The sequence below is a fragment of the Mastomys coucha genome, unplaced genomic scaffold (genome assembly GCF_008632895.1).
Source record: "Mastomys coucha isolate ucsf_1 unplaced genomic scaffold, UCSF_Mcou_1 pScaffold5, whole genome shotgun sequence".
In the NCBI taxonomy this organism is placed as follows: domain Eukaryota; kingdom Metazoa; phylum Chordata; class Mammalia; order Rodentia; family Muridae; genus Mastomys; species Mastomys coucha.
Window position 1 is genome coordinate 116,650,309 of NW_022196911.1, and position 14,190 is coordinate 116,664,498.

At 55.4% G+C, this 14,190-nt stretch overlaps 1 protein-coding gene across 3 annotated transcripts in view; it reads right to left on the reverse strand.

Annotated features, from left to right (window-relative positions):
• Positions 1-4,827: 4,827 nt before the first annotated feature.
• The window catches only part of Cep131 (centrosomal protein 131), a 25,113-nt gene continuing 15,750 nt past the window's right edge, over positions 4,828-14,190 (reverse strand). The window contains exons 9-26 of one of the 3 annotated variants that reach the window (XM_031352818.1): positions 13,488-13,604; positions 13,166-13,319; positions 12,736-12,830; positions 12,096-12,278; positions 11,611-11,790; positions 10,982-11,107; positions 10,684-10,809; positions 10,487-10,603; positions 9,023-9,125; positions 8,304-8,505; positions 7,455-7,562; positions 7,245-7,362; positions 7,019-7,093; positions 6,249-6,391; positions 5,979-6,156; positions 5,720-5,883; positions 5,182-5,242; positions 4,828-5,106 (exon numbers count right to left, since the gene is read on the reverse strand). In XM_031352818.1, the coding sequence (XP_031208678.1) occupies positions 5,044-5,106; positions 5,182-5,242; positions 5,720-5,883; positions 5,979-6,156; positions 6,249-6,391; positions 7,019-7,093; positions 7,245-7,362; positions 7,455-7,562; positions 8,304-8,505; positions 9,023-9,125; positions 10,487-10,603; positions 10,684-10,809; positions 10,982-11,107; positions 11,611-11,790; positions 12,096-12,278; positions 12,736-12,830; positions 13,166-13,319; positions 13,488-13,604 (2,313 nt within the window). In that variant the 3' untranslated portion in view covers positions 4,828-5,043. Of the gene's footprint in view, positions 5,107-5,181; positions 5,266-5,719; positions 5,884-5,978; positions 6,157-6,248; positions 6,392-7,018; positions 7,094-7,244; positions 7,363-7,454; positions 7,563-8,303; positions 8,506-9,022; positions 9,126-10,486; positions 10,604-10,683; positions 10,810-10,981; positions 11,108-11,595; positions 11,791-12,095; positions 12,279-12,735; positions 12,831-13,165; positions 13,320-13,487; positions 13,605-14,190 lie in introns of all 3 variants that reach the window. The other 2 variants (XM_031352817.1, XR_004113380.1) reach the window with 2 other exon arrangements.

Sequence of the window (14,190 nt, forward strand, 5' to 3'; positions counted from 1 at the left end):
CAGTGGTGACTAAGGAAATGGACAGAACCCAGTGTCTGCCCACACGGCTGCCATGCCTGCCCCTTCTAATGCCTGGCTGACCCTTACTGGCCTGCTGGCCTAGTGGGAGGCCAAGCCAAGGAGCCTCAGGATAAAGACCTGCCAGGCACTAACCTGGAGTCTCACAGCAGCTAACAGATGGGGAGCATGAAGCTGAGTGATGTGGAATGAGCTGCTTTTCCCTGATCCAAGGGGTTTCTGAGCAGAGGGGAGTTGGTATCAGAGGCTTGGGGAGGTCTGCTGGGCAGAGCCAGCATGGGAGTCTCCATGGCTGCCCCGAGGTCTGGCTCATCTTGCAATGCCCTCAGGCTCAGCTTCTGGCCACAAACCTCAGCGGGGCCTGCTAGAGACTGACCTATTTGGGGGCATATGAAGTGGCCATGAGCAAAAAGCCCCCAGGGTGCCACTGTGCAACTGTGGCCCATCCCTGACTTCCTGGTCCAGTAAATTTCGCAGGCTTAGTTAAAGGCAGCTGACCAAGGGGGTCTTCTGAGACTTGCAGCTGTTTTATGCCTCAGTTTCCCTACTGAGAAAAGGGGTGATTACAGGGCACCTTTTCAAAAGGGTCTGCTATGCATCCTTGAGGATCTCTGAAGAAATTAGGGGACTTGTCAAATGTTAAGGGGGAGCTTCAGCCTGTGCCTCCCCGGCTGCCACTAAGTGTGCCTTCCTCACAAAAGAGGCATCTTTCAGCATGTCTGGGAAGTGAAAGGCCTATCTCACAAAACCGGGGTATTTCCTACAAATCAGTTTCCTGTTTTACAATTTTCTAAATTGATCTGCTGGGTGGTGGTGGCCACACCTTTAATCCCAGCACTTGGGGGGGCAGAGGCAGGTGGATCTCTGTGAGTTCAAGGCCAGCCTGGACTACAGAGTGAGTTCCACAATAGCCAAGGCTACACAGTGAAACCCTGTCTCAAACAAAAACAAAAACAAAAAAACAAAACAAAACAAAATTTTCTTTCTAAATTGATCCAGGGAAAAAAATCCCAAATAAGTAACAGCACCATGATGAGCCCCTGCCTGGCAAGGTCCTCATGGCTACAAGGATGGAGCCTCTGTCCCAGGGGATAGTGCCAAGGCAGTTCCAGTAGGGAACAGAGAGGACGGATGTCCTGTGCCAGGAAAAACAGAAAAACAAACTTAATTGAATGCTGTCTTATGTATGTTTGTGCTGGGAGTGCAGGCTTGAGCTGAGGGGAAGAGATGAACTTTCAACTGGGCATGCCCACCTGTCGTCTTTCTCGGTCCGTCCCTTTGTTGCCATGTCACTGTGGGAACCATGAGGAGAATCCCATCTCTGGCTGAGGATACTGGCACTGTACTCCCTCAGCCTTATCTTCAACTCTTGACTTTTCCCTGGTCTTTCCTGAGCCTGTCTGGTAGTCACGGTGGCTGTGTGTTGGTACACATAGGTGAGGGCTCAGATGCAGCCAAGTGGTGTATGAAGCACAGAGCCTGCAGCCAGGGTGTTGGCTGTTAGCTCTCTTGGATTCCTAGGCCTGGCAAGACCCCTGGTAGCCTCTGTCCCACCCACATTCATCCCCTCAGTGGGTTCTGGTCCCAAGACAAGAACCTGTCCCTTCTGGTTGTCGGGAAGCATTAGGTGAATGAGCAGGGTGAATGGCTCTGCTAGGTTCACCTTGCCCCAGGGCCTCTGCAGGGCTGCACCTCAACTCCTCTCGGTTGCTTGGTTGCCCTCTGAGGTCATATGGCAGTGAAGTTGATCTTTACTTCACCCTTCAGGAATCTCACTGGGTCTCTGTTTTCCCACACCTCTTGTCTCTCAGCACACTGAACAGGTTAGATTAAGCTTCTCAGACATGGAATTGCAGATTCCAGGAAAGGCAGGCTGTGGAGACAGTGCATTTTCCTGCCACACATTTTCCAGTTGATGGCTAGTCAAGGGATAAGTGGCTGCTGGGAGTGATCAACAGTCTCTTGGGTGTTAGGCCCTGTGGCTGCAGTCCCTCCAGGGGTAACCTTGAATAGGAGAGTCTAGCCAGTACTCACACTGAAGCTCACCTTCACACCCAGGCCAGACTGAGGACATCAGCTCAGCTGAACCTCCTAGGACATGTCCTGGTGGCATGCACCTGAAACCCCAGCACTTGGGAGGCAGAGGCAGGTGGATTTCTGAGTTTGAGGCCAGCCTGGTCTACAGAGTGAGTTCCAGGACAGCCAGAGCTACACAGAGAAACCCTGTCTTGGAACACCAAACCAAACCTCAGATCAAGGCTGGAGAGACTTGGTGGTTAAGAGCATTTGTTGCAGATCTGAGTTTGGTTCCTAGCACCCACATGGCAGCTCATGTCTGAAACTAACTCCAGTTCCAGGGGATGGGATACCTTCCTCTGGCCTCTGTGGGCACTATGTCCTCACATGGTATATGGCACTCATACACATGAAATAAAAATAAATCTTTTAAAAATAAAATTCAGCCTGAGCTGCATAGAAGGACAGACAGAAAACAAAGAAAAAAACAGGTGGACTCTCTGGATCAAGAGTCAGAAGCTACAGCCAAACTGGAGTTGCATACAACCTGGGTCCGCTTGTGTTGACAGCGTAACTACAGGCCATGGAAAGGTTAGAAGTAGAAGGGGGAAGACTCAGACACGAAACAAGGAAGGCTGCTATGGGTAAACTGCCAGGCGAGGGGACCTCACGGGAGAAAGCACCTTGGCTCCTGATGAGAGGTCCCCCACAGCGACTCAGTTACTCTCAGTGTGCATGCACTTACCAACACAGTCCGGAGATGCACAAAGCAAAAGCAAGCACACTGTAAAAAGAGGTGAACATGGTTGGAGATGTGAACATTGTGTCCTCAGAACTGACAGAGCAAGCTGGAAAGAAATCAGTAGGGCTACAAAGTGACTCAAGATGCAACAAATGAGCCGGACTTGCAGACACAGGTTGTAGCACACACCTTTATTTTTCTTTTTGCCTGTGTCTGTGTGTGAATCCTTGTATGTATATGTTCATGTATATGTGGGCACACATGTGTGGAGGTGTGGCCACACAAAATGTCCACAGATGTGGATGTATGACACTGATGGGAGTCTTCCATGGTCACTCCCCACACTGTCCTTTGATTCTGGGTTTCTCCACTGAAATCAATATGGCTAGTCTAGCTCGCCACTTGCTCTGGGGGTGTCCCCAGTTTCCAGATTCTCAACACTAATTACAGGCACCATGCCCAGCCCATAGTTGTTTAACGTCCCTATTGTATGTGCACCCAACCCTGTGGAGGCCAGAGGACAACTGTGTGGAGCTGCTCGTCTTCTTCTACCTTTTACTTGGTGTACTTTCAAGTCATCAGAGACAATTGAGAAAATACCTCCATTGGGCTGCAGGCAAGCCTATAGTGCATTTTCTTAACTAGTGATGGATGGGGGAGGACCCAACATACTGTGGGTGGGGCCATCCCGGGGCTGGTGGTCCTGGGTTCTATAAGAAAGCAGGCTGAGGAAGTCATGTGAGCAAGCCCGTGGCAGTACCCTCCATGGCTTCTGCATCAGCTCCTGCCTCAGGTCCTGCCTTGTTCCTGTTGTAACTTCCTTTGATGATGATCAGTGATGTGGAAGAGTACCCTGAATAAACCCTTTCCTCCCCATGTTGTTTTTGGTTTTGGTCATGGTGTTTCACCACAGCAACAGTGCCCCTGACTACGACAGGTGGGTTCTGGGGCCTCAGGTTAACAGGCTTGTGTGGTGAGTGCTTTACCTGTTAAGCTATCGTCTTTCCAACCCGACAGGAACAAGCTAAGCGGAAACCCGTGATCCAAAGCCTGAAGCTGGCCTCAGCCTCCCCTGTGCCCTGAATTCATTTTTGCTTTCAGGCTGAGAGTGTGGCCTGCACCCTCTCTTCTGGTCTGAACCCCTGAACTGTAAGGTGAGTCCTGGGGCTCACATACTGAGACACCACATCACATGCAGTCATGTGACCAGCCTTCTCTGAGGAGCCCAGCCACAGAGCAGGCCAGGGACTCGGACAAGTGTCACTCTGCAGAGGAGTCAGGCCATCACTGGCAGCAGCTTCTGAGAAGCAGCAGGGTGGACAGGCAGCCAGCTGGAGCCATGCCCCACAGGGCCTTCCAGGGCACTGGCTCTGGACTTGGCCTGTCTGGGAAGATGATGGGACAGTGAGGCCTGCTCAGACCTTGTCCCTCCCTACCAAGTGCTTAGGAGTCTGCCTCCCATGTGTGGGTAATAGCCTTTGCTTCATATCCGTGTAGACAGGCCACCCGGGCTGGGCAGTGTAGACAGGTTCTTGGGTACTGATATGCTCTTGGGTTCAAGTCTCTGCACCCTCGTGGTGGCTCACAATTGTAACTCCAGGTCAAGGGGATCCAATGATTTCTTCTGGCTTCTGCAGGTACCAGGCACACAGGTAGTACACAGACATACACGGAGACAAATCTGTCTGTTTCTGTCTCTCTCTCACACACACACCTTTCTAAATTAATAAATATTAAAAAAGGAGGAGGAGAAGGAAGAGAAGGAAAAGAAGGAGAAGCAGCAGCTAAGGTTACTGAGCTGAGCTAGAGGTGAGTCTGCTGTACTCCTGAGAGGCCGGGGTAGGAACAAATGGCCAGTGCCTGCTAGGGACTGGAGCTGAGAGCAAAGGGGGTGGCTGTAAGCCACTTCCCTGTCAGCTTGGGCAAATGGGAACTAGAGTTAAGAGTTAGAGCTAGTCCCGCAGTCAGGAACACCACTCCTGAACATGCTGTGGGGCCCTCAGTGGTCTCCAGCTTCCGGCTCACCACACCCAACACAGTAGAGAAAGACAAGCAGTTAAAAAAAGCCACCTGACCATTTTACTATAGAAAAGCTGCAGGCATGCTGACAGTAACATCTTGGCCACTGGGCTCCACGGTGCCTCTCGCACACCCACTGCTGTCCTACCCTTAGCCCTGTGTCTTGGTGGGTGACCTGGACACCAGCCGCTGGAGTGAGCGTCTGCCTGGGGCTTGGCTTGTCATCCCAAGGAGATGTCACTTAGAACTCAAAGATGGCCCTTGTGTTGCTCCAGCAGTTCCTCTAGGTGGTCCGCCCGCTTCACGGCAGCCTGCAACACATTTCAGTCAGGCCCTGGACACCCCTACCCTAGGCAAGACAATTACAGACCACCAGAGGGACCCACCTCATGCTGTTTCCGGAGACTGTTCACAGCTGCCTCCTTCCTCGCTAGAGCCGTCTTCACCCTGTAGTGATGGGCAGTGGGCTTCTGCGCAGCCCCAACTTCAGTCAGCCTGAGGGATAGCCTCAGCCCTGCTCCACCTTGACCTGAGCAGCTGGCCCTGGGCCACTGTCTCTATGACAACCAGACCCTAAGGTCGTTTTTGGAAGAAATAGGGTTGGGGCAGGGTGTTGTGCTGACCAAGCTAGGAGTCTTAGTCTCGTGTTAGGCACAGAGGCAGGCAGCCATAGCCTTTGGAAGGACTGCGGAGATTGTGGGTGGTTACTGTCATCCTCTCTGCTGCTGTCTCTCTGAACAACACCTGTTCCAGTCAGAATCCTGCCCACAGAGCCAAGTGACGCCCAGGGCAAATGCCTAGCCTTCCTGGTACAAAGGTAGAAACCAAGCAAGCTCCTGCCCATGGGCTACACTGCTTATTTGGAAGGGAAGGAGGATGCATGGCTGGTCCCCTGTGCCCCTACCTGCACAGCTGAGCACCCACCTCCGATGCACCTCGTCTAGCTCCACCTGCTGGCGGGCCCGCAGCTCTGCAAGCTCTGCTTTCACCCTCTGGTTTTCCTCCTGGGAGGCTGCCAGCTGCTCAATAAACTCCTGCCGCACCACCTGCGCCAGGCTGGCGCGCTCACTGCACATCTGTGTGTTCACCTGACAAGCAGGGATGGTTGTGAGCAGGGAGGCAGGGTTGGGAAACCCCCCCCCCCCTGCCAGCTCCCCTACAGAAAGAGCCCCGGGCTACTCACTGCCCGCAGGTCTTCCACTTCCTTCTCCTTCTGCCGAACTAGGGACTGCAGCCGCTCCTTCTCCCCTTCTGCCTCCCCAAGGCGGCCTTTCAGCTCAGTGCACCGCTCCTGAAGCTTCCGCTCTGACTGCTCCAGCTCCGAGAGCTCCGTTTCATACTTATCACGCACACGCTTCACCCTAGCAGGCAGAGGCAGGTGACAGCGTTCATACTGCCTCTGCCCTGGGCTCTGTCCTGACTGCGGTGGAGCTAAAGGTAGAAGGCAGCTCACCGGCTCTCGGCTGCTCTCTCACTCTCCTCCTTGGCCAGTGTCATGTCGGCCTCCAGCCGGTGGATGACCAATTCAATCTCCTGGTCTCGGCCTTTTCGGATCTCCTCCTTCAGCTCACGTTCCCTGGTCAGCAGCCATGCTTCCTGCAAGGACACATGGCTGTCTCAGGATTGGCCAGCAGCAGATAGGAGAAGCTCCAGGGGATAGTTCCTGCTTAGAACCACAGGGAGACACAGAATAGGGTGAAGGGCTTCAGGCCTGCGTAGGCCCCCAGGTCCCAAGAGGACCATGTTTTGTTTTCAGGACCTCCTGTGAGCAGGGGCATGAGATGGCCCTGGGCAGTATGTCTCCTTAGTCAAGGAGGTCACCACCACTGCAGCAGGCTGCCCTCTCTCTTGGAGAACTAAAGTCCAAGACAATCAACTACTACTATCTGCTAGACAGGCCAAGACAATCAACTACTACTGTCTGCTAGGTAGACCACGCCAAAGTGACAAACCTGCCCTGTGGCCAAGGGGCTTGCAAATTCCTAAAAGGAAAGACCAGAGGCCAGGGCCCTCGGGGGCCTCAGGGTCTGGGTATCAGCTGACTCTGAAAGATGCAGATGGGGTGACTCCTCTCAGGTCTCCAGATGCCCCTTCCTCTCGTTCCGATTTTAACCATCCTGGACCCACATGTGGACAGTAAGCAGAGTGATCCACCAAGGTCCACACAGCTAGGAGTAAGTGCCCAGGAAGTCCTGAGCAGCGGCCCACCCTGTCCAGGCCTACCTCCTTCTTGGCACAGCTGGCCACCCATGCCTGTCTCTCAGCTTCCAGCTGGTCCTTCAGGGCCTTCAGCTCCATCTGAGGGGGGTAGACTGTGAGGGGCCTGAGGCCACACTAAGGCTCTGCCCACCCTGTTGAGGACCCCACACCACTGGGGTCAGGCAGAAAAGAGTCCCTCCCTCCACCGCAAGCCACAGAGCCGGCACTCCGAGGGGGACAGCATGCTCACCTGGTGCCTCCGCTCCTGCTCCTCTCGGCTTCTCTCAAACTCGGCTCTCAGGGCCCGAGTCAGGGCTGTGCTGCTCTCCTCCAGCTGCTGCCTCAGCTCCTCCAGCTCCACCCGCTGCCTGCAGGCCAGCAAGAGTCAGGAACAGAAGGTCATTGTGAGAGGGTTGGGTAGGACAGGGGTCACTGTGAGGAGGACAGGCCTCAGTGGCACCTGGCTGCCTGCTGGCCTAGTCGCTCCTTCTCCTCAGCCACCTCATTGTAGAGCCGACGCCGCTGCTGCTCCAGGGCCCGTTGTTCCTGCTCCAGGTGCTGCTCAAACCTGCAGGACAGTGAGGACGCTTACACCACAGTGGGTGCCCACAGTGCTTGACGCTGGTCACCCTGCTGGCCAGGGCAGTCACATCAGCTCACAGAGACCCTCTGTTGTCTGTGGGCTAGAGCCTCCTTCAGCTGCAGACCCTTACAAGGCTGTGAAATGGCCTCAGCTCAGCTGTGTTCATGGCTTACTGTATCTTCACACCAGCCTCTCTCTGCTTAGCCCCACTCTCAGGTGGGAGCCAGGCACTGGTCCTTTGACTTGAGCAAGCTCCTGCCATGACCTGTACCTCGTCTTTCCTGAGAGTGGGAGAGCAGAGGGCCAGCAGGTCACTAGAGAGGAAAGGACAGCTTTAGGGGACCTAGCCTGAAGGTTCTGACACTGAAGGAGGGTTGTCCATTGGTCACTGGTCCCAAGGCATACTGATTCATAGAGCCATGTCTCTTGGCCACCATGTCCCAGGCTGTGGCATCACAGCCTGGTTATAAGAGAGTGGTGAACCCTAGGGCCGAGGGAATGAATGAAGCTGTCCTCTGCAGCAGAGCGACCTACATACACATCACCGTGAGCTTGGCTCAGCGAGTCTGGACATCTGAGTGTTGTGACTGCGATCTCCCATGACCACACACGGGAAGCTCACAGCACTGGCTGGGCAGGTGGATGGCACAAGTCCCACACAGGCTGCTACATTCCAGGGGTCAGGTGGTGCTCTAGGCCCACAGCCTCCAGCGCCCTCCTTCCTACCTCTGCTGGGCGCGCTCCCGTTCCTGCTGGCCCAGCACCTCCCTCTCCCGCTCCAGGTGTTCCCGCAGTTCTTCCGACTGACGCAGGTGGCGCTGTGTGGCCTGCTCTTCCCGCTGCTGCAGCTCAGCCTCATGCAGGCTCCTGAGTCTCCTCACCTCTTGCTTGTGCTTGGCAATTAGTTTCTGGATCTCAGGCTCCAGACCTGGAGGAATAGGGGTTGCACCAGAGATGGGGGCTACAAGTCCCCTCCCAGCCAGCCACTGCCCCAAAGCACGGCCAGCCTGATATACTAAAGGTAGATTAGACTGCATGTGAGAGACCTAGCTCCAAGAGTGTCTGGATATATCATCAGACCACGGTGGCTTTCCCAGCCTGTGGTACACAAGGCTGCCCAGCCTCTTAGTGCTCTGACCACGGGGTCTCCCAGTGGTATACACCCAGGATCCTGGAGGAAACGGACTCTCCACATGGGCAGTCTGAAGGGCGATGGTCCTTCTTTCCTACAGTTTTCTCTGGTATCTGCAGTGTGACCTCCTGCCTTGCGGTTCCCACACTAGCCTACAAGGGGCGGGAGGCCCCCTCAGGCTTCTGTGGACTGGGAGCCAGCAGCTGAAATGGGGTTTGCCTCTACCTGCCCCAGGCAGCCATGACCATGGCCTCGCCTAGCAATACCTATGTTCACTGCCACTGGAGCGAGATGCAGGGCGGGGAGGTCCCACCTCTGACTGTGATTTCCTTGATCTTCTTCGTTTTCTCATTGATCCACTTCTCGCGCCTGATTTTCTCAGTAGCGCTCATGAGTTCTTTGAGTTTCTTGATCTCCTGTGTGAAGAGCACAGGAGGTCAGTGAGTGCAGAGGTGGAGTCCCATCTGCCTCCTGGGCCTGCGTGGCTCCTTCCTCTCTCCCAGGGGTGGGGACCACCACATCACACATATTCTAGCCTGAGGTACCAAGCAGGGTAGTTAAAGCCACCAGCTTGCAGAGGTCCCATCTTTGAGAGGGATGTCACCACCCACTGTAACTGAGGCCACAGAGAAAGGCGGAGAATTAAGGGACACAGGAAGGATAAGAGACCCCCATCTAGTGCTGGTGTGCCCTTCCTGCTGACAGACACCATCAGCAAGGTGTCAACAAAAGTCACTCACTAGTGATGATGGGTGTTTCCTTAGAGATGCCACCAACAAAAGCCATTAAAACCAGTAGGCACACTTAAGGCCAGAACAGTTTATAACTTTACCTTAGCAATTCTCTCATCCCCAAATTTAGGTGATAGCCTCAGATATTCAACCCAGATATTCATATTCACCTCATGTATTACAAGCTCGCTTACAGAAGAAATTCTTTAGCCCTTCGGCCTTGCACGTTGCACACTCTAACAAAGTAACTTAGAAAGCTTCAGGAGCTTATGGACGGACCCCCACTGTGCAGAAAGCCCAGTCCTCCCCAAAGTCCACACTCACACCTGCAGGTCCCCTGAGCACATTTATAAACTCCTGTGCTTAAGGTCAGTCACAAATCTCTTAATAAACGCCAACTGTGCTTATACTGAAGGTCTTTTCCACAGGGATGCCAAGGGTCCTGCTTCTGCCTGAGAGAAAGGTCCCTAGTGGGCAAGGCAGTCTCTTGGGCTGCTGTGGATGGCCACTGGGGTCTCTGTAAACAGTCATCCCACCCTCACATGGTCTGGGCTCCAGTCTAGTGTGGCCGAGTCAGACTTTAAACCAGCATCTGCAGGCCAATCAGGTGAGAGCTGGAGGAGCCTGGTGCAGCTAAGCTGAGCAGGTTCTGTCACTCAGGATGCCACTGGAGTAGGCCAGACTTGGACTCCTGGGTCCATGGTCATTGTCCTGTGAGAAGGGCCAGGTGGGCTGTGCATGCTTACCTGGGATGTGGCAGCCCACACCTCAGCACCTGTCCCTGTTGAACACCTGGATGCAGTTCAACAAGAGGTAACACACACATCTCCCAGTCCCCCAAAAAGATACCCCCCAAAACAAACAAACAAACAAAGCCAGGCCAGGCGGTAGAGGAGTACTCTAATCCCAACACTCAGGTGACAGAGGAAGGCCGGGATCTCTGTGAGTTCAAGGCTGGCTTGGTCTATAAAGTGAGTTCCAGGACAGCCAGGGCTACCATTGCCCGGAGGACCTTGTCACAGCCTGGCATCAGTCAGGGAGCTCACCAGTTCGTGCTGCTCCTGCATCTGGGTCACGCGCTCCCGACACCGCTGGTCCCCGTGCTTCAGCTCGGCCACTACCGCCTCACACTTCTCACTCAGAACTTTCTTGTCTTCAATCAGCTGTGATGAGGGTAGGGTGAGGCTCTGGTGTCTGCCCTACGTTCCCACCACTGAGCCAGTGCTGCCTCCCAGACTGTCACCTGGTCAATGAAGGACAAGTGTCGTTGGATGGTGGCCTCATACTGCTCCTTCTGCTGCCGCAGCTGACGGCTCAACTCCTTCTCTGTCTCCTTAACACGTCGAACGGTAAGGTCACGCTGTTGTGCCTGCAGGGAACATGAGCAGGAGATATTGGCGTTGAATCCCTGCGGGTACCAAGGCCATGTTGGGAGAAGGCAAAGGCAGAGCTGTGGGGTGGCAATGGCTCAGGTCTCTTGGGCAGGATGCTGGCAGGCCCCATCTCAGCTGGAGCCCTGGGGTGATGGCTAATGGTCTCACCAGAGCCCTCTGCAGCAGAACCAGGGCCTGTTTCTTCTCCTCCAGCTCCAGCTTCAGCCGCATCATGGATGTGCTTCCCTCAGACCCTGGTTCCAGGGACCTTGGGCCCGCCTCTAGCACCAGGCTCTAAGGATATGACAATCCTCAGACAGGTCACCCAGCAGTTACTGCCTACCTGATGCTCACCCTCCATGCGAGCCACTACATGCCCCCTGTCCCACCCTGCTTCGAGGGAACAGCTATGCAGGACATCTGGTCAAGGGACAGTAGGCAACAGGCCAACCATGGAGACTATATTTATTAATCAGTGCAGGAGGAGGGCTATGCCTCAATGCTCAAACACAGATCACAAGACCTGGTCTACCTTCTCCTGACCTTCCTGCCCCATGAAAACAAGACGCATCCCTGTATTCACTGTGGTTACTGCTGTTCACTCAGGACACAGCCCACACCCTAGAGCCCAGGGATGTCAGACCACCCACCTGGACAGGACCACTTATCTAGAGAGGATGCCAGGGTAGGACAAGGCAGCCCTGTTTGGAACTCAAGAGTGGGACTGTTGCTGCACTGGGCCCTTGCAAATGATCACTTCCCACTGGGAGCCACACGGGCACCTGGTGGCTGACTACCTCCCGCCAGGGTGCTGGCCGCTGCTCCTGTCCTGACTTCTCCATCTCGTCCAGGAAGCTCATGATGCTCTGCAGCTTGGCCTCTGAGAGCAGGGTCCCGTCATCAGGGGGGCCGGGGGCTGCACTGAGTTTCCCAAACTTCTCCAGGTTGTCAGCTGTCAGGGAGTTGGCACCCTCCTCCTGCAGAGGGGCCAGCATTGGGGGCTCAGGTAAACCTGAGGACTTGGGGTCCCTCAGGGACGGGAGCAGGTGGGGGGCAGTAGGCTAGGCTGTGGCTAGAAGGGTCTCCCTAGCGGCTCAGACCCATGAGAAGGGCCACAGCAAGAGAAGTGTGTACCCTCCTGGGTCACCGTGCCCCAACCTCAAGTAGACCAGACAGGAAGGGAGAGCAGAAGTCAATAGGCACATCTGGCCCTTGTTGCAGGAACATGGTGGCCCGTGCCTCCTGGCCTGCAGGGTGGTGTGAGTGCCCAGTGCTTGCTTACCTCGTCAGTCCAGGCATATCTGTCCTTATGGTAGGCCTTGGGGTGAGGCAGCGGCTCTGGCTCCTCCTCCAGCAGCTTCAGTGTGTCCAGAAGATCCTCCAGGGTGGCTCTGGCCCGGGCCTTGCTCCTGGTAGAGCCCAACACTGCCACGTCCTCTCTGGCTTCACCCTGGGAATGGATGTCCTGTAGTAGATGGGAGGGAGATGAGCATGGCCAGAGGTAGCTAGGAGCCACCCCATGCACCCATGGTGCTGGACAGGGCCTTTGCACCCGTCCTGTGGGCCCATGCACCCATGGCGCTGGGCAGGGCCTTTGCACCCATCCCGTGGGCCCATGCATCCACCACTTGGCACCCGACTCAGGTGCTATCCTCAGAGGACAAAGGCTCCAGACGAGTGTCATACTGAGCCACCCGTGGCCTTGCTGTCCCCCTTCTGTGGAGAGTGACACGGGAACCCTCCCCTGATGTACGTGAACTGGCACGATTCCAGAGGGGTTCTGAGACCTCCCCACAGCAAGATCAGCAGACCTCTGTCTCCCAACAGCAGCCCTTTGGGCTCCTTCAGGACGCACAGGGCTCCAACACTGAGAAGACAGGGAAATGTTGGCTTGGGCCAGCCAGACACGGGCAGGTCCAGACCTGCGGCTTGTCCTCTGGAGACTGCCGTCGCTCTGGGGATGATTCGGAGGCAGGAGGGCAGGAGTCTGCAGGGCCGGTGGGGTAGATACTGGCACCTGTAAAATAGAATGCACTGTCATTCACCTTGGAGGTGAGCTGGGAAGGAGCCAGGTAGAAGCCCACAGAGAAATTAAGGGGCACTAGCCTTTCAGGGTGTGCACCTGTGGGGGAGCAAGTGCAAGCCAAGTGTTGGGCCTTGGTCGTGCAGGTCCCACGGCGGGGACTGTTGAGGCCACAGGTGACCCAGGCAGCAGAAGTGGGAAGCAGTGGGACCCCAATTCTGCAGGTAAAAGTCCCCACGCCTGGCCACATGAGGACTGAAGCCTGGCAGAGCCTTCAACGTTACTTCACTGTAGGCCTGCCAGGGTCAGGTGGACGGAGACCTACTCACCAGCATTGTTGGCCTTGGGGTGTGTGACACAGCCTGGCATTAAGGGCGGCTCCTTCGAGGGTCGAGGCTGCTCCAGTGCTCTGGTCTCTGCTCTGTCCTTAGGCAGCCTGTGCTCCTCCTCACTTGCCTTCTGGGCTCGTTTCTGCTGTAGTTCCTGACAGAAGAGTACCTCTGAGCAGCCCGCTAAAGCAGGGTCTCCCCTTAGCCTTTTGCAGCCCAGCTCTCCTCAGGCTCAGTGTCCCAAGCACTAGTGTCACACAGAATGGACTAGGGGCTGAATAGTACTCTCTGGCTGTGGGATGACACCTGGGGTACCTGGTACCTGAATGGCTGCCTGCCTAGCTTGGCGAGCCTTCTCCTCCCGGGCCTTCTTCCTTGCTGCCTCCTCCTGCCGGTGCAGGTCCAGAAGATTCCCACTTCCCAACCGTTGCCTCTGCCCCTGCCAGGGAAGCCAAATCCACAAACTTTACAGAACTGGAAGAGGGACAGAGCCCTGGAACCAGCTGGGAGGTCTCCCCGGGACACCGAGCGTCGACTAGCATGGAAGGGTGAGATTCCTTACGACACTGAACCTGCCAGCTTGGCTCAGCAGAGGGCCAGACCAACACCGAGATGCAGGCCTATCAGGGAGACACAGCTCTGTAGCACTCAGCCGGGAGCTTGCTCAGGGTGTCTCCTGGCACACCAACCCAACAGCAGCATTGAGGCCAAGAGGTGCCACAGAGGGAGCTATGCACTTGTGAGTGACTCCACGGCTGATGTCCATTTGATTTGTCTTAAGAATGGCACTTTGGGGGCTGGCGAGATGGCTCAATGAGTAAGAGCACTGACTGCTCTTCCGAAGGTCCTGAGTTTGGATCCCAGCAACCAAATGGTGGCTCACAACCACCTGTAATGAGATCTGACGCCCTCTTCTGGTGCGTCTGAAGACAGCTACACCAGAGTGTAGCAAGGCCAGAGTGAGTGGGGCTGGCAGAGGTCCTGAGTTTAATTCCCAGCAGCCACACACACAAGATGGCTCATGG